The following is a 19,866-nucleotide window of genomic DNA, read 5'->3' as shown; positions in this document are numbered from 1 at the left end:
AACTATAAATATTATTGTCACGGCTGTATGCATCTTTATAAATAATAAACTATAAATGCATAAACACGTAAGCAGCAATAGTATAAAATACTCGACAAGAAATACAAAGTCGTAGATTCTGTTCATGTGGTTAATAAACAGCTACAATTTGTCGTGACAAAGAATTATCGATTCTGTTTGATAAAATAAATTTCTGCTGTTTTTATTAATTAATAAAAGTTCTTTGGATGAACTCAGAAATCCAGTTCTAAGTATCAAAACGATAAGAACAAAAACACCCCAAATAATTAATTGTACTGTATTGAAATACGTGATAGAAATTCCCATTGCTACATTACAGAAAAGTGCTTCATTGTATGATTCATATCCTGCTTCGAATGTCAGATAAAACACAAGGAAATTAGAATTCGTAGTGCTAAGATGGAGCAACAAATCTCAAGAAGTGTAGTCTTGGAACTAAATTTCAATTGATTATTAAAATGTTCTCTATTCGAATTCGAGATATTTCTTAACTATATCGATAGGCAGAAGTTTAATCTCTTGCCAAAACTCTATCGAGGAACGTAGATCTTAATCTCCAATGATAAGTAATTTATAGTTCCTTAATTTAGTAATATTGAAATGAATTATAAAAATTACTACATCGAAAAATAAACTGTAGTTTGAAGACGGAGATCGGTAAACAACCACAATGAAAATTTTATTCACAGATATTCTCATCACATCTATATACTTTTTAGTAAATGTCAAATCCAAGTATTTAATATTTTCCCCTCCTTTGAAACTTTAGTTTTATATTAAAAAAAAAATAAAAAAAATTCTATCACATACGGTGTAAGATGATCATTTATATAAATTTTATGTTCTTTATTAATTATATTACATGCACTAGAAGTAGTTTTGAGTTTATTCTCTTTAATTTTATCAATAACTTTTTGCTTCGATGTAATATTAGCTAATTTCACTATAATCGGCTTTAATTTACGTGCCATTAAATTTTTTTCATTTGGAAGGAGTTTAGACTTATAGGCATTTACAATAGATAAAGTATCATTTGTAGCAAAATTATTCAATTTTTTCACTTACTTTTCACGAGTATGAGTGAAATTTTCTAATGGTGAGAAAAAAATATTTATTTAAAAGAAAAATTGTGAAAATTTACTCTTGCATTCAAGATATGTTATTAAATTCAAGAAATGTTTCAATGATTTTCTGTCATGTGTTAAGGTCTAAATACCCTAATTGTAGATTTACACGATAATCGTTTTACGTGGTACGAATTAATATTACTAGAAGCATGCAAGAAAATTTTAGTTTAACATTTATTTTTATCAGAACATTTAAAATATCATTTAGTATTTTATATTAAAATTAAGTATTTTCATTGAAGAAATCAACGTAGAACTAACTGTATTGTAATGTTGTAACATGTCACTGCTACTATCGTCCTAATCTAGTACATCACGTTATCAACCGTATACATTCAACTTACCTTAATGTTTACAAATTCATTTAAAAATTCAAAATGTTTTTTTCTTTATATTTATTTTATTTATAAACTTCTCAAATTTAGTAGAAAATTATTCATATATTCAACAAAAAACATTTTAATTCGCAAAATGTTTTGATAATTCTATAACAGAATATACAATGATCAGCAACGCTCTAATTTAAAATAAGCTCCATACTTCGGTTTGATAGAAACTGGCGTAGGTTTCAACCGAATGGGAAACTAAAAGAAAATACGAAATTAATCATCTTATAAATTATTAAATTAAGTTATTATTATAATCTGACTGTGGCNTATAAGAAAGCCATATTTAAAAGCCCAGTAGTCAAGCTGCTATCTACGACCCTGTTTGTTCTCCAATGATTATCGTCGACCTTGTTTGTTATCCAAGTTGTATATGAAATATGAAATTGTCCATCCTGTTCGACATCTGTACAATAGTGGTTTGTGTTTTATGGTATGTTTTTAAAAAATTTTTTTAAAAAAACAGTTTATCTACTCGCGTATTTTTGTACAAATTTTCTTATGTTTTATTTTTTATGTCTAGTTGGCTGAAGAGGGGCCAATGCCCGAAACGCGTAATGTAAAAGGCGTCCCAACTGAATAAATAGTCAATAAGTTGCCAAGTGTTGATATATGTCACCTTAGTGTGTCTGCAAAGAAACAGCTTAATAACAACAACACGGTTTCATTAGAATCAAAAAAAAAAAAAATCTCCGTAACTATAAAAATATTTTTCATTGGATAATAGAGATAAAAATTCGGTAAGTTAGCAAAATTTTTGCACTCATTGTCAATAAAATTACGTTAGAATTCATCTATACGATTTTAATTCTAATGAGACTCTAATGTAAACGACATTAACAAATTCTAATTGCAATTAACTATAAATTGATGTAGAGAGTACGAAGTCAAGTCAACTGACATCAATGCCATTGTGGGTTATGGTTTAAGCAGAATTTAATCCTAATGTTGTTTATGTTAATGGTAAAGTCAATGCTACTGCTTAATCAAATATTGCTTGTAAACCATCTTTTATTTGGTGAAAAAACTGGAAACACATTCTGAATGTTTCAGCGAGATAATACTTCAATCCCACACTTCAAATACAACATTTGGGTGGTTCTTGTGGATGTTGGTGTGCAGTTTATAAATTGGGCTGTTGTCTTCTGACTTACACTCACTGCAAAATACACTAGCAAAATCGGCAAAAACTATATACAATATTCTTACGTTGTTATCCAATGTTATTGATCTAAAAAGTGTCATTATTACTTGTAAAACAACTGACCAGAAATATTATAAGGATATATGGATGGATCAATAAATAAGCTGCTATGCTGTTGCTTTTGGTTAGTTATTTGATCCATGCTTATAATTTTGAAGTTACCAGACTGTATTTTTTAAATTAATTAACAAAGGAAGTAACTTTATTGGTTATTCAAATATAATGCCTTTATATAAAAAGAAAAGTCTGAAATAAATGTAATAATTATTTTCATTGCTTTATATTTATGAATAATATTTAAGACTTTTAAGTGACTACTTTTATAATAATATACACCTTATAAATGCTTACTTTTAGCTTCTGCTCCAGCTCCAAATTACAGTTCGCGTATTTTCGAATCTCTTGAAAGCCATTTTGCATTTGAAACAATAAATATGCATTTATTATAAGACAAACAATTATATAATTAATGAAGAAACTTACGGCCGCAATAAATGCAGATATCGAAATGGCGGCTAAAAGGCATGCTGATATTAAAATTCAGGTTGCAACTATAAATATTATTGTCACGGCTGTATGCATCTTTATAAATAATAAACTATAAATGCATAAACACGTAAGCAGCAATAGTATAAAATACTCGACAAGAAATACAAAGTCGTAGATTCTGTTCATGTGGTTAATAAACAGCTACAATTTGTCGTGACAAAGAATTATCGATTCTGTTTGATAAAATAAATTTCTGCTGTTTTTATTAATTAATAAAAGTTCTTTGGATGAACTCAGAAATCCAGTTCTAAGTATCAAAACGATAAGAACAAAAACACCCCAAATAATTAATTGTACTGTATTGAAATACGTGATAGAAATTCCCATTGCTACATTACAGAAAAGTGCTTCATTGTATGATTCATATCCTGCTTCGAATGTCAGATAAAACACAAGGAAATTAGAATTCGTAGTGCTAAGATGGAGCAACAAATCTCAAGAAGTGTAGTCTTGGAACTAAATTTCAATTGATTATTAAAATGTTCTCTATTCGAATTCGAGATATTTCTTAACTATATCGATAGGCAGAAGTTTAATCTCTTGCCAAAACTCTATCGAGGAACGTAGATCTTAAAATCTCCAATGATAAGTAATTTATAGTCCCTTAATTTAGTAATATTGAAATGAATTATAAAAATTACTACATCGAAAAATAAACTGTAGTTTGAAGACGGAGATCGATAAACAACCACAATGAAAATTTTATTCACAGATATTCTCATCACATCTATATACTTTTTAGTAAATGTCAAATCCAAGTATTTAATATTTTCCCCTCCTTTGAAACTTTAGTTTTATATAAAAAAAATAAAAAAAATTCTATCACATACGGTGTAAGATGATCATTTATATAAATTTTATGTTCTTTATTAATTATATTACATGCACTAGAAGTAGTTTTGAGTTTATTCTCTTTAATTTTATCAATAACTTTTTGCTTCGATGTAATATTAGCTAATTTCACTATAATCGGCTTTAATTTACGTGCCATTAAATTTCTTTCATTTGGAAGGAGTTTAGACCTATAGGCATTTACAATAGATAAAGTGTCATTTGTAGCAAAATTATTCAATTTTTTCACTTACTTTTCACGAGTATGAGTGAAATTTTCTAATGGTGAGAAAAAAATATTTATTTATAAGAAAAATTGTGAAAATTTACTCTTGCATTCAAGATATGTTATTAAATTCAAGAAATGTTTCAATGATTTTCTGTCATGTGTTAAGGTCTAAATACCCTAATTGTAGATTTACACGATAATCGTTTTACGTGGTACGAATTAATATTACTAGAAGCATGCAAAAAAATTTTAGTTTAACATGTTATTTTAAAATATCATTTAGTATTTTATATTAAAATTAAGTATTTTCATTGAAGAAATCAACGTAGAACTAACTGTATTGTAATGTTGTAACATGTCACTGCTACTATCGTCCTAATCTAGTACATCACGTTATCAACCGTATACATTCAACTTACCTTAATGTTTACAAATTCATTTAAAAATTCAAAATGTTTTTTTCTTTATATTTATTTTATTTATAAACTTCTCAAATTTAGTAGAAAATTATTCATATATTCAACAAAAAACATTTTAATTCGCAAAATGTTTTGATAATTCTATAACAGAATATACAATGATCAGCAACGCTCTAATTTAAAATAAGCTCCATACTTCGGTTTGATAGAAACCGGCGTAGGTTTCAACCGAATGGGAAACTAAAAGAAAATACGAAATTAATCATCTTATAAATTATTAAATTAAGTTATTATTATAATCTGACTGTGGCACTCAAAAATCAATTACTCAATTACCTTATCGGTCTTTTCACACGGCAATATACGATATTTTCGTAAGAGCCGAGCCAAAACTAATTTGACTTCCATCATTGCGAATCTCATACCAACACAGTTTCTGGGTCCCGCTCCAAACGGCTGCCACGAAAGAGGATTGCGTTTGTTTGCATTCTCTGGAGCAAACCTGTAACACCAGCGTGCAAAGTGTGTTAATAAACTAACACAATACAGATTTACATCATTTATTTTACCTTTCTGGACGAAATTCTTCGGGATTTTCCCAGTTATCCAGATCGCGATGTAACCAGTAAACTGGAACTTGAATAGACATTCCTTTCGGAATAAATATATTATCGTATTGAACATTATCGGAGGCTTTTCTGTTTACAAATCTGAGAAAAGTTCAAAGTTTCTAGAAAATATTGCTTTGAATGAATTTATAATCGACGTATTATTAATATAACTTGTATTATTGATACAATTTATTTTGTTGGTTAATATATAAAATTTTATTTTGTTTAATCTAACTTTCTGTAACTCCGATTTACATAGTCGAAGTAAATAGAGTGGTGTTGAGTTATATCGAAGGAAAGAAGCTGTCTGTATAATATGAATTTATGTTTGGTTTTAAATTATTAATTTATAACTATTATTTTAATAAACAGTTATCTACGCAAATCTTTAGCTCCACAATATTTTATGTTTTGTAATATTTTACTACTTTCTATTATTACAACTGATGTAATTTTAAATGTTACAAATAAACTTGTGTTGATATTAAACTATTTTGCATACAATTATTTTATATGCCAAGTCTAGAATACTGTTATCAAATAATTTGTGAACTTTTATTATTTCTGTAAAAAAAAAATCTACTCACAAATAAATAGGCGGATACAAACGGAGTATCTCCTTGAGTACTTGATCCAAATATTGCAATTTCTGTACTGAACCGTAATCTAATTCTTCCTGTATAAACATTATTTATATTATGCAGAAACGACAGGATAAATAATCCAATAGTTGGCCATCATTTACCTCTTTTTCCAGCAGATCATTTACTTCTTTTCTAATCTTTTCTTGAACTTCCGGAAAATTAGCCAGCATCAGAGAGCAGTAAGATAAAGCTGTACTTGTAGTTTCGAACCTAACATTTGTTAAATATTTCTAACTAAAACACTCCAAATTAACATAAACAAGTCAATCATACTGAATTTTCTGAATTTTTCATACCCAGCAAGAAGGAATACGAGTGCATTTCCTACCATTTCGTCCATGGTCAATGATCTAGAGTTGGAAGTGCCTACAAATGAAAATACCAGTTTAGAAGGAATGAAGTTTTCATTGAATATTAATGTTCTTAACACAGGAAATACCGTTAATTAATTCTTTCTCGTTACTTTCCTTGTCGACGCTTTCGCTAGCAGCTAGAGATTGATAATCAATGTTGGCTTTATCTTCGATTCGGGCATCGATCATCAATTGGAGAAAATCTGTTCGTCTTTTCTGTATAACCAAAATTAACGTATTAAGTGATTATAAGATACATTTCCCTAAATTGGAGTCTCTTATAGATAAACGGAAGAGAGATATCGCTGCAAAGTTGACAGGTGGCTTATGTAGAATATGCAGAAGCATTTTTATGGAAAAATTAGATAAAATTTTGTTACCAGGAAAATAAGCAAGACCAGAAAAAAAGAGGAAAACACAGATTAAAATTTCTTTATCGATTTCACGAATACAATATTAGAGCAGCTACTCAATGTTCTGTCTGTCGCTAGAAACAACATGCTGAGAATAAAAGCATGGACCATAATTTCGTGCATTTGATTCTGTCTTTGCAGAAACGGGAATATACCTTTGAATATGGTCAAAAAGTAAAGGTACTACTACGTGTATTTTTTAAATTGTCTTCAGTCTCTGTTTCTACAATCATTGCGATTGCGGAAAGACAGCGTATGACGATGGCGTATACTCGTCTGTGAATATGATAGTGAATATTAAACAGAACGTCCAGTACTGCCATACAAATCAGTTGCTCATATAGTTCATCATTTCATCATGTCAGCTTTAGTGATGGCTAACACATTGAGCAGTGGCTTCAATAACATATTCGTGAAATAAGTAAACATGAAATTTTGATTTCCTTGTTTTAGATTGTGTTTCCAATGCCAATTATTTCCCTGATGACAAAACTTTAAACTAGCTTTCTCTTTGATAAGCAGTTTGAACATATTTCTAGATAAGTACTATCTACTAATGTCTACAGCGATGTCTCTATCCGTCTTTCCATCCAGAGAAAGTAATTTCATAACTATTCAATATATTAAAATGAATATTAAATAAGTATGAAATTTGTATCGTTACTGTAGGATTATTCTTGCGAGAGTTGATGATGGCTTCACAATTAGCTAACAATTCCTTCAGAGGATTCGTTCTTCTGTTGATTATCACACCAGAAATGATGCGAATAAGTCGAAAAAACGGTTGGAGAAACTCAAAAGATTCTAAGGAAAAATATGTTTAAAGAAAGGTATCCTTGATAAATATTAAAATGAAAACTTAAGATACATTAAGCTACAAAATTTATTATATGTTAATACTTGAAGCGTGCAATAACATAATGTTGTAAATGCCATTTTTCTCTACATACGGTTTAATGAAGTATTAAATTCTAAATGCAATGTTTTCTTCCACAAAAGAATATTGCGGCGATATTGGCACTATAAGTGGCTGTATTTTGAAGATGAATTCATGTGAGTGCCACTTAAGACGCCAGAGTGCAAGTCACATGACTTTTTGGTGTTTAAAACGTTACGGCTTATATTTACGTCGATTTGATTTTCCAGAAAATTTGTAACCTAGTAAGTTTTACTATTATATTGTAAAGTTAAATAAATTCATTTATTCGAAAAAGTGTTTTTTACCTCTTCTGAAAAGTTATTTTTTTGGCATTTACAACGTTATGGTATTGCACGCTTCACTTATTCTTGTAGAAATTTATTTATGAAAGTTTGATTTATATAAAATAAAAATGACTCACTTGTAAAGAGTAGAAACAAATGTCTAAAGGGTGCATTTATAAAAATATTGCACAATTTATAAAGAGAACTTTTAGGATTTATCTGAATATCGGACTGAAAACCAAAGGCAGTTCTGACAATTACATCCATAGTCAGCCTTTGGTACAGAACATAGGAATCAAAAGCTTCTTTCGAGTCACATAATTTGTCAAAATTGTTTAAGAGAAGTTCAATGGCATCGTTTATAATGTGCGACATCTAATGCATAATATTAAATGTTATATATAATTATATATACTTGCTATAGTATAAATTATAACGATTTTATACTTTTATACCAGTTTCATCTTGCTTGTGGTAAAAGAACGTGTAACTACGCTTCTCATCTGCTTCCATTTTGCACCTTTCAAATTAAGTAAATTATGAGCTAATCGATTTGAAGGTTGCTCTTTGCTTTCTGTATGGAGAATCTAAAAATTTTTTCTCTTGTACAAAATCTTTAGAGTACTATTCTATGTTAAAATAAACTTTCCTCACCGCTCGATCTGAAAAATTATGGAAATCTTTGATTTGAATATTTTTCAATAATTCCGTGTCTGTAACAAACAAAACCGGAGTCGTGCCATAATAATATCTGAAATTATATTAATTTATAATATTTATATTTATTATAATAAACAATAAACAAGGATAAAGCTGTCCTACCCTAGAACTTTGCCATATTTGGAAATCCACTCTTTGTGGGTCCGTAAAGGTCCCTATAAAAACAAATTATAATTATCTTAATAACGTTAAATTTAAAATGTATTTAAAATTTACCTTTAAAAATAATTCCAACGAATTTCCAAAAAATATGTTTGGTTGAGGCCCGGAAATTCCGATTTTATTGAAAACTGAAAACTGCTTCCTTCTTTTTCTAGACAAATGAGAAAATGAATGAATTATCCAACGATAATTGTAAAGAAGCCGGTAGGATTTCGTCATTGTGATAAGAAGTTTTTATTATAGTTAATAACAATTTCACAAATAATTTTATATGAAATATTTGTAAACATTTCTGAATAAATTTTAATTAAAATTTTATAGAATGTTCTTTAATAAATATTAGAGATTGTGTAAATGACATTTTATGAGAGTATAAAATCTTTATAATGTTCGCCGTATTCTTTTGATATGTGTAAGAACTATAATACTTTTTAAAAATAATAATAAAAGAAAAAGTTTATTAAAATATACGTGTAAAGACAGTTTTGTTTGATCAAAACACCGTTATTTTGATATAATATTGCACATAGTTCCTACTCTTTATCGATTTCTTTGTATTCTTTTGTTTATATACAGATAAAAAATGAAAATAAAAAAACATTATAATTATAAGCTGATTAGAATACCATTTGATACAGCAAGCCAATAACACAGTTCGTTTTAAATAAAACGGGCTACCTCATTGGCTTTCAGTATCAACATTAAAACCATAGTATGTAGCAACTACAGTATTAAAATCGTATTACCTAGCAATATTAAAAATGTATAAATATTGAACTCACAATTAAAATCTATTAAAATTTCATTTCATCTGGGACAATTAATATATGTGATTTAAATGAAACGATTAAAAAATCTCAGACATTATAACATTATACAAATAATTTACAAAATTTAAGATAATCTAATAATAAAAGTATTGACAGACCGGTCTAAACTGTTTGACTTTCAATAGAACAACAGAACATCTCGATTTCTATATTAAAACTAAAGAAAAAATTTTTTAATGCTTTCGGCTGAATTTTTCGTATTAATGCTTAGAAATTAATTAATTAAAATTTGTACTACTTACTGATACCATAAATACAACAAAATGGAGAAAACTGGTAAAAATATTTGCAAAAACATTACGAGACAGCAGAGAAAGTAGGAGTGTCGTTAAAGTATTGTCTTTTATCAGATGAAGTGAACTTCATAATACAGTATATACCCTTTGTTTGCTTACAGATAACGTAATGAATGACGCTGCAGTTTTGTATTATTTATCATGACTAATAATTATTATCGTATTTCATAAATGATGAAACACTTTTAATATTAAATTTACATATAATGGATTTGGTAGGTAGCAAAGGAACTTAGAAAACTGGTTAATGTTTAGGGTCGTAGACTGTCATGGCGGCTCTTCCTGTTTTAGCCTGGAAAGCAGACCGCTTTGGAGACGACGTGTCACGTGACGACGCGAGCGAACGGCGGTGGCTGCTGCGCCGCGGCAGCGCTGGCGGCTCACCGCTGATTCCAGCAAACGAAAGAAAATAGTGGGGACGCACGTTCTATCCTAACCTAACCTATTCTAATAAATTACCACAATTATTACCGATTAAATTATTAGAATAGGTTAGGTTAGGTTAGAACGTGCGTCCCCACTGTTTCCTTTTCTTTTTGCGGAATCAGAGATGAGCCGCCATGAGTCTACGTATATGGACGTTAACCCGCGCGTCGGTTATCCCCCGTTTATCGCGGCGCAGCAGCCGCCGCCGTTCGCTCGCGTCGTCACGTGAAACGTCGTCTCCAAAGCGGTCCGGTTTCGAGGCTAAAACAGGAAGAGACGCCATGACAGTTTACGACCCTAAACATTAACCAGAAAACTTACTTTGCTACCTACCAAACATGATACTTCAGAGTAATACTTTGAAGTATCATGTTTGATAACCGTGTAAAAATGCCTTGTGCTCTGTTACCCGATATAATAAGCGATATGGCCACATTGTATGGCTAGAAGATATTTTTAACATTACAGGGCGTAATTTCTATGAAAATGACGTGTTTATTAAACATTTAAGTAATTTTAAATGCTTAATAATTACCATAAATGCTTACCTCTGAGTCTATAAACCTATGAAGCGAATGGTTTGCTGAATTTCAAAGAAAGGTTTTTCTGTTATTATTGTTGCCTCTTAAATAACGTTTTCGCACAACTTTCTAATTTAATTCTATTTAAAATATTACGCCAAATTGAAAATTCCATACATTTTTAAACCAGAGATTATGTTTCCTGTCAAAAAAAACCATCAAATGTCGATATTCTGCTCATTACGAATAATTTGTAATTATTTGAATGGTGTACACGAATAGCCAAGTAATTAATGAATTAATAAAATAAGCGTATTAGCACTTAATAATATTTTAATATCGATTGAAATGCAAAATATTAAATTCGAAAAACAAAAAGATATGGATTTATTTAACTTTAAAAAAAACTGGTTCGTATTATTATTGCATTGTCCGAGAACGAATCTTTATTCTAATGTTAAAAATTACAATTTATAATACTGTAGTTATTTGATCCGTGCTTATAATTTTGAAGTTACCAGACTGTACTTTTTAAATTAATTAACAAAGGAAGTAACTTTATTGGGTATTCAAATATAATGCCTTTATATAAAAAGAAAAGTCTAAAATAATTATTTTCATTGCTTTATATTTATGAATAATATTTAAGACTTTTAAGTGACTACAGTAGAGCGTCGTTTATCCGAATCAATTGGGGACTGGGGTTGTTCAGATAATTTATTTTTCGGATAACCAATTATGTACGAAAAAATATATTAATTTATCCCGTGTTGAAATTTTTCTCCGTTGCGTGTCGCTTCGCGTTGAATTTTCGTCGATGTTAAGCCTAACGAAGACTATTGTATCGTTAAAAATTATTTTTTTATTTTGTACAAACAAAATAAATATATTGAAAAATATAAAAACAATAAAAAATTATACTTCAGAAGTTAATTTAGTATCAAAAACGTAAAATATTTGAGTAGCCGAAGACATAGCCAAAGATTACAGCGCCACAGCACTGGCGAAAATTTAAATTTGTCGACTGGAATTCTTTCGGATAACCGACCTTCGGATAAACGACGCTCTACTGTACTTTTATAATCATATACACCTTATAAATGCTTACTTTTAGCTTTTGCTCCAGCTCCAAATTGCAGTTCGCGTATTTTCGAATCTCTTGAAAGCCATTTTGCATTTGAAACAATAAATATGCATTTATTACAAGACAAACAATTATATAATCAATGAAGAAACTTACGGCCGCAATAAATGCAGATATCGAAATGGCGGCTAAAAGGCATGCTGATATTAAAATTCAGGTTGCAACTATAAATATTATTGTCACGGCTGTATTCATCTTTATAAATAATAAACTATAAATGCATAAACACGTAAGCAGCAATAGTATAAAATACTCGACAAGAAATACAAAGTCGTAGATTCTGTTCATGTGATTAATAAACAGTCACAATTTGTCGTGACAAAGAATTATCGATTCTGTTTGATAAAATAAATTTCTGCTGTTTTTATTAATTAATAAAAGTTCTTTGGATAAACTCAGAAATCCAGTTCTAAGTATCAAAACGATAAGAACAAAAACATCCCAAATAATTAATTGTACTGTATTGAAATACGTGATAGAAATTCCCATTGCTACATTACAGAAAAGTGCTTCATTGTATGATTCATATCCTGCTTCGAATGTCAGATAAAACACAAGGAAATTAGAATTCGTAGTGCTAAGATGGAGCAACAAATCTCAAGAAGTGTAGTCTTGGAACTAAGTTTCAATTGATTATGGAAACGTACTCTATTCGAATTCGTGATATTTCTTAATTTAATTTTTGTGTTCATCTTTTTTTTTCTTCACGAAACTATTTGTTAACGTATATATCAGCAAAGAAAGAGTAATGGCTAATTTCAGAATAGTGGTGTCGTCCTCAATTATCTTGAAAACTGAGGAACAAAGAACACACTCGTTCATTCCTGGAATGTTGAATAGAAGAGATATAAATAAAGTAATATAGGAAATGTATTCCACCAAAATAGAAATAAAAGGCTTTCAGGAACTTGGTCAGAAGATTTCTTCTAGTGGAACATTTGCAGTTGCATTGGGAGAAAGGATCCATACCCATGGATAGCAACTGTCGAAGATAACATTTCAAACACAGTTCAATTTCTTGTTCCATGTTTGATTTTAATCGAAATAAATCATAAGATATACTTAATAGAAGATGAATTTCAGGACTTCTACAAACTTTCTTTTAACTGTTGATGCTGGGTAAAATCGATTTGAAGGTCTTATATAATTTAAATGTTCAGTCCTACAATTCTGTAACTTTCGGTTATTCTGAGTTTAGAGATACGATATTTAATAATTCATTGGTAAAATGCAAAAATATTACTGGAATCTTCTCGTGTAGCAAAGATTTATGTGAATATTTAAACAATGGTATTAGAAATCTTTAAAATATTCTGAAATTGTCATAATAGATCGTCAATGGAATGTTATAATTAAGAGATGAAGGGAATTTTCTACAATTTATTGCAATATTTATTCAATGGAAAGATTCATATTACTAAATACTGAAGGACAGGATACGAAATGTTTTCGTTGATAAACAATTGAATTTCTAAAAGACAGCTCCTTTTATTTATTTATTTACTTTAAATGTCTTAGTTCATAGAGTAAACATGAGCATTAATAGAAATGTTTTTAAAAATTCATATAGTTGAATGTTATGTAATACAGTAATTCGTAATTGTAAGATAAATTAAAAATCTTGTAATATTTTTGTGGAATTGTCGAATAAAACGAGAACACGAAGAAAAATTTTTATTTATTCAAGAAGGAAAAACATATTGAGTTTAAATTCTATGAATACATTTTTCTATATCTTTAAGTAGACTATAAATGAGGATCCATAAATGTCCATAGATCCAACCTCAAACACCTGAGCACAAATCACGCTCTTACCCAGATTTTAACAGCACATGGGAACTTTAAAAGCTACCTGCACCGCTTCCTGAATAAGGGTGACGGTCTCTGTGACTGTACCATCAAAGAAAAAGATGACCCATTCCATCTCATCTTTACCTGTCCGAAACACACCGTGCACCGCCAACATCTGAAAGAAACTTTAACAAACAATGGTCACCACTGGCCCTGCCACCTCAGTGCCTTCATCGAAGACAAGGACACGTTTATGGCTTTCATTAACTATGTTAACAAACTCCACCTCACGGACTACAACCCTCCAGCACCTAACATAGTCTTCTCTCCAGCTCCCTCACCCTCGAGTTCCTATGACTCGCTGACTCTAACCTGACTGTATCCGTCCACCTACTCCATTGCACCCAACTATTAAGGTGCCTCCCTGTTCATACTCCATCTGGCACCTTGTGTTATTTTTCTCTAGCTATTGGTCATGCTTATCAAAGGCACCATCTTTACTCTCTGTATCCTTCACGCAGTCTTTTAACCCTACACGCTATTCGTAATTTATCCCCTCCGTACGGACGGTTCGCGGCAAGTGCCCTTATTCTCTTCTTATCCCCTTCGCTCTTTTCCTTCCTATTCCCACCCACTCCCCACCCTTCACCCCACCCTATCTCCATCCCTCCCTCTTTCTTTCCTTCTGGCTATACCATCGAGTTAAGGCCATTTCTTTACAAACTACAAACTATAAATGAGGATGTTTGTTTGTTTGTTCGCTATTCACCCCTAGACCTTTCGATCAATTGCTATAAAACTCGGCAGTTACGTTAACACACTTATAAATTAAGTAATGTCCTATATATTGATTTAATTTCTACATAGGAATTAATTTCTGTCTACATACGATTTGCTGGCCCTCTGTTGGCAGACAATTTAGAACGATAATACTAAATGACAAAATAGGTTGCGGTATATCATTACTGGGATGGATAGCACGAAACACTCACCTATGTGGAGTGAACAGTGGTAATTAAGTATTAGGAGAATTAATACGATTAAATTTTGGTGGTTAAAGGTCAAGAAGGTGGGGAGATAAAGAGGGTTGATGTGTCGTATCTCAAGTCGGGTCGGATTTAATAACGATTTTACTCGTTATCAGTATATTGTTCAGTGTGTGTTAATTTTTAATTAAACTTAATGGCTGTGAATGTCACAGAAAGCAACTTTATTTATTTAGATATTCTTTAATTTAATTCATTATTTATTAAGAATGAAGATTTAGTTGTTTGAACAACGCTGTAATTTGATATATACACCACGTTTAGGTCTTATAACATTTGGAGTCAATTCCAGTTCGAAAGGAAACTGAAAGAATTCGAAGATAAAAATTATTATTTATAGAAAGGGGGTGCAATTTATAATAGGAAAATGATAAAATATTCATTATTATTCGTACTATTAATTAATAAAATTAATATTTCTCTTACCTTATCGGTCTTTTCGTAAGGTAATATGCGGTATTTATTTAATATGTGAGCCAAAGCTAATTTTGCTTCCATCTGTGCAAATCTCATTCCTACACAATTTCTGGGTCCAGCTCCGAAAGTTTGCCATGCCAAAGGATTATTTTTACGGGCAACTTCCGGTGCGAATCTGAAACGAAAATATTTTACGAAATATTGAGTAAATTTGCAAATTTCAATTAAAAACTCTTCAGTTTACCTTTCGGGACGAAATTCTTCGGGTCGATCCCAATAATCCGGATCGCGATGTAACAAAAAGGAGGGAACTTGCACTATCATCCCTTTAGGAATGAAAATGTCGCCGTAAACAACATCTTCGTTAGCTTCACGATCTACGAATCTGATAAACGAATATTTAATATAATATAATTTTTATATTTGCGATATTCATGAATTCATGTTCGTTGCTTTAAAAAGAAAAAAACCTCTTTTATGTTAATTTTGTTTCATGCAGATTTATTTCAATGGTTCCTTTTTAATCTAGAATAATTAAAGACCCTATTTTGACAATAATTATCTAATTTACAACTGATCTACATCTACTACGGGAATTCTAACTGATAGATAGTATGTTAATTAATACTTACAAATATACTGGAGGATAAAGTCGAAGTATTTCTTTAAATGCTTGATCCAGATATTGTAATTTCTGAACGGTGCTGTAATTCAATTCATTCTGAAAGAAAACAAAATATTTTTTATAGTACAAACTGTAATTACTGTGTAAATATGATTGCTCTTCATAAATTTACCTCTTCTTCTATCAGAGTTTTTACTTCTTTTCTTATTTTTTCCTGAACGTCGGGAAAATTAGCTAACATCAGAGTGCAAAGAGCCAGAGCTGTACTCGTGGTTTCGTATCTAAATCGTTCGAAAGATATTTAGCATTAAAAATTTAACAAATTTATATTCATATAACGATTAAAATCCATGGAAATACGCTAAATAACTGTTCTCACCCGGCCAAAAGTATTATAAATGCATTTGATGTCATTTCATCCATAGTCAAACGTCTCGATTTGACGGTTTCTGTTGAAAATTTCCAATTATTCGTTAAAATTTAATAATGATTTAATACAAAACTTAAATTATAGATACCATTCTTCACTTTCTTAACATCAACTTCTTTTTCTACGTTATCGCTAGCAGCCAAATCTTGGTAATCAACGTTGAGATTTTCCTTAATTTCCGCATCGATTAACAGTTGCAGAAGATCCGGTTTTCATAGCTGTGTATTTTGTAAAATAAATTAAAAGAAATTAGAAAAATCGTTGAAAAATGATAGAGAAATTTTTTTGTTATTACCGTTGGATCATTTTGACGAGCTTTGACAATGGCTACGCATTTGTTGATAAGATCATTTAGTGGACTAGTACCTTTATTTCCGATGATTGCAGTTAATTTTCGAATTATTCCCAAAAACGGTTGAAGAAAACCGAAAGATTCTATAAATAAATGAAAATGTTATGAAAATACGATAACTGTGTTCAAAAGTATTAATATTTCTGTTTAATTAATGAAAAATTTCTACTCATACCAAGAAATTCCATAGGCTATAACGAAGCCTTTGACTTTCGGAAAACTCTGTCGTGCACCGTACTTTGACATTTCTAAATGGCTATTCGTATGCCAAATTTAGACTTTTATAAATTTTCAGTGGACAAGCAAAATCATTTGTTAAAACTAAATTTGTTTTCTTTTTAATCTATGGCTTATCGTAATATATTCTTTATCAAAAAAATGAAATTAAAAAGCAATTTTTAAGTTCGCTTTCTAGTTCTTTGGGAACGGATTTTTTTTAAACACTTGAGCCTTTTATAACATGCAAGACATTTGACTTTCCTGAAGGTGAAGGGCGTCGTCAGGTTATCACTTTGAAGGGGATTTCAGTCGAGAGCCTCAGAAATTAAAAATTTTTCTTGGTCTGTTACGGATATATCAGTCTTGTTCTTTAACACACGACCACTCCCATAGAGACCATGCTAGAATAGATGATGGGCACGAGAAAAAAAATGCACTCTTAGAGCCTTTTTTTCGTGCCAATTATCAGTGCGACCAAGTTCTGTGCTCATCCGAATTAAATATTAGAAAATATTAAATAATGAAAACTGAAATTATTCTTTTGACATAAGCATATTCAAAATATTTGTTTTGCAAAACAAATATTTTACGCAAATTAATTTAATTTCTTTTTCGTAAAACCTTTTCTTTTCTTTTATATTTGCATAATATATTACTCAGAAATAATTTACTCTGTTGCCATGACAAATTTTTCTTCTAAAAATAAATTTGTAAGTAATAAAAACATAAAATTTGAAATATAAAATATTTGATGTTTAATTACAGTGAGTAAACAAAATGGCCTTCTGTCAACAAATAGCCAAACTGTATTAGGATGTTAACTACTTCTAATAAACTTTAATTTAATGATTTATACTAAAAATTATTATATATTATTGTATAAAATTAACTTACTTGCTAAAAGAGAGAACAAGAATCGAAACGGAATATGAAACATAAGATAAACCAAATGAAATAAGGGATCTTTCGGATTTTTCTGTGCGTTAGATTGAATTCCAAAGGCAATTCTAACAATCACATCTAAAGTTAACCTTTGAAACAATGTATATACTTCAAAGTCTTCTCCAGACTGGCAAAATTTCTCAAAATTTTCCAATAGTTCTTTAATGGCATCATTTATCATTGGTGACATCTACAAAGTAAACAAATGTTTTTTAACATCGAATCGATACTATAAGAAGCAAGCGTGTCATATTGAATTGAAATAATTAAAATATAAATATAAATTTCTTAGTATAAAAGGCATCACTTCGGTTTAGTAATTGATATTGCAATTGAGATACATTCTACTGTTATTTATGAATTACTCTTTATATTTTTATAAGTTGCAATGTGTGATGTCTTTACCATTTTCATCTTGCTCGCGGTAAAAGAAGGTGTCATAACACTTCTGAGTTGTTTCCATTTCGTTCCTCTCAAAAAAATTAAGTGTTGAGATGCACGTCCGAAAGTTGAATTTTCTCTCACTAGTGTCTAAAAATATTATGCAAAGAAATTAGATAATTTCTCGTTAATTTTTATAATAATATCAGAATTTCCTTACAGATCGATCTATAAATTTCTGAAAATCTTTGATCAATATATTCTTCAATAAATTTGCATCCGCCACTAGCAAAACTGGAACCTCGCCATGATAATATCTAAATTAATTAAAAGTGTTAAAAAGAGCAATTAAAAGAATTTCAATTGTAACGTCGAGTATACTTTAATATTTATGAATTTAAATGTAAAATTTTATTTACCCGAGTACTTTACCATATCTGGATATCCATTGTTTTTGTGGTTGTATGCTTCCCTGAAGAAATTTTAGATTATCGTATATTGATTAATTTAAAATACAGTATTAAGTTTTAATCTTTACCTTTAAGAATATTTCCAAATAATTTCCAAAAAATACATTTGGAGGAGGACCGGGAATACCCAACTTTCGAAACAAAGAAAAATGTTTTTTCCTCTTCCTACAGAAAGGAAGAATTAATAAAAATTTCAGTTTAACAAATAAAACAAAATACAAATAAAATGGTGACATGTTTGAAACGATACTTTATATACAGAATTTTAGTTTTAATAACTTAATATAAGACTTTTAATACGTCTTCAACCCTCATACAGAGATTTCTTATTAATTAATATGTAATTTTGCAAAAAGAAAGAAACACTTCATATTTATTAAATGACAAATTAAAATTAACAATAAAATTAAAAGCTGTTTTCTAATTGAGATCTTGGACACAATGCAAATTATTAAGTCGTGTAGGTTACTTTATACATTAATGAGGGAAATACAGTATACAATAATGTTATCAATGTCAACTAAGTGATTGTGCCAAGCCATTTTTTTCTGATATTTACAAAATAAATACAATTATTAATGTTCGAATTATTTGATAAAGTCATAATCTTAATGCTTAATTCAAAATCATAACAATATCTATAAGGAAGTTCAATATGTCACATGTCTTTATACGCCATTTTTTTATTTATATTGTTATATATATTTTATGCATTTATCTGTAAATGCCAGAAATTGTATTTAATGGATAAATTTGAATACAGTTTTACATCTAATTATAGTTACAGTAAAACCTGTCTAAAGAGGAAACCTGTCGAAACGAGAAAACAAAATTCGATACCATGCAATTCCGGTTTACGAAGGTTTATCTGCATTTATTTTCTATTAATTTGGGTGAGAGAAGTTTAAACACGAAAAATTAATGGGCTGTATACTTACAGATACCAAAAGCATAGAATGAAGGAAAAAACAGAAAGCAAAATATATGCAAACATAGCGAAATTTCTAATGTTAAAGTGGGTGGCGACGAAAACAAATCAACTCATTTATCAATTAGCCTAGATATAAAGCAATTTCCGATAGCTGATGACATAGCAAAATCATT

At 29.8% G+C, this 19,866-nt stretch overlaps 2 protein-coding genes across 2 annotated transcripts; both read right to left on the bottom strand.

The window, feature by feature from the left end:
• Positions 1-4,865: 4,865 nt before the first annotated feature.
• Positions 4,866-19,807, bottom strand: LOC111637060. Its single transcript, XM_023382470.1, has 28 exons — positions 19,701-19,807; positions 18,831-18,927; positions 18,712-18,764; positions 18,513-18,609; positions 18,317-18,442; positions 17,864-18,101; positions 16,694-16,833; positions 16,487-16,568; positions 16,348-16,417; positions 16,141-16,249; positions 15,976-16,064; positions 15,588-15,728; positions 15,353-15,518; positions 15,180-15,230; positions 9,945-10,030; positions 8,927-9,023; positions 8,813-8,865; positions 8,645-8,741; positions 8,446-8,577; positions 8,128-8,365; positions 7,452-7,591; positions 6,461-6,590; positions 6,318-6,387; positions 6,123-6,231; positions 5,965-6,053; positions 5,336-5,476; positions 5,103-5,268; positions 4,866-5,006 (listed from the first exon to the last, which is right to left on the bottom strand). The coding sequence occupies exons 1-28, from the start codon at positions 19,754-19,756 to the stop codon at positions 4,929-4,931; spliced, it is 3,141 nt and encodes a 1,046-aa protein (XP_023238238.1). The 5' UTR covers positions 19,757-19,807; the 3' UTR covers positions 4,866-4,928.
• On the bottom strand, positions 14,603-16,617 carry LOC111637303 (cytochrome P450 3A29-like). Its single transcript, XM_023382780.1, has 7 exons — positions 16,487-16,617; positions 16,348-16,417; positions 16,141-16,249; positions 15,976-16,064; positions 15,588-15,728; positions 15,353-15,518; positions 14,603-15,230 (listed from the first exon to the last, which is right to left on the bottom strand). The coding sequence occupies exons 2-7, from the start codon at positions 16,389-16,391 to the stop codon at positions 15,144-15,146; spliced, it is 636 nt and encodes a 211-aa protein (XP_023238548.1). The 5' UTR covers positions 16,392-16,417; positions 16,487-16,617; the 3' UTR covers positions 14,603-15,143.
• Positions 19,808-19,866: the final 59 nt, after the last annotated feature.

This window comes from Centruroides sculpturatus, unplaced genomic scaffold, assembly GCF_000671375.1.
Source record: "Centruroides sculpturatus isolate CEXI.00-Female unplaced genomic scaffold, Cexi_2.0 scaffold60, whole genome shotgun sequence".
NCBI classification, from domain to species: Eukaryota; Metazoa; Arthropoda; class Arachnida; order Scorpiones; family Buthidae; genus Centruroides; species Centruroides sculpturatus.
Note: the sequence above shows the minus strand (reverse complement) of the source record. Positions and strands in the feature narration are given on the sequence as shown.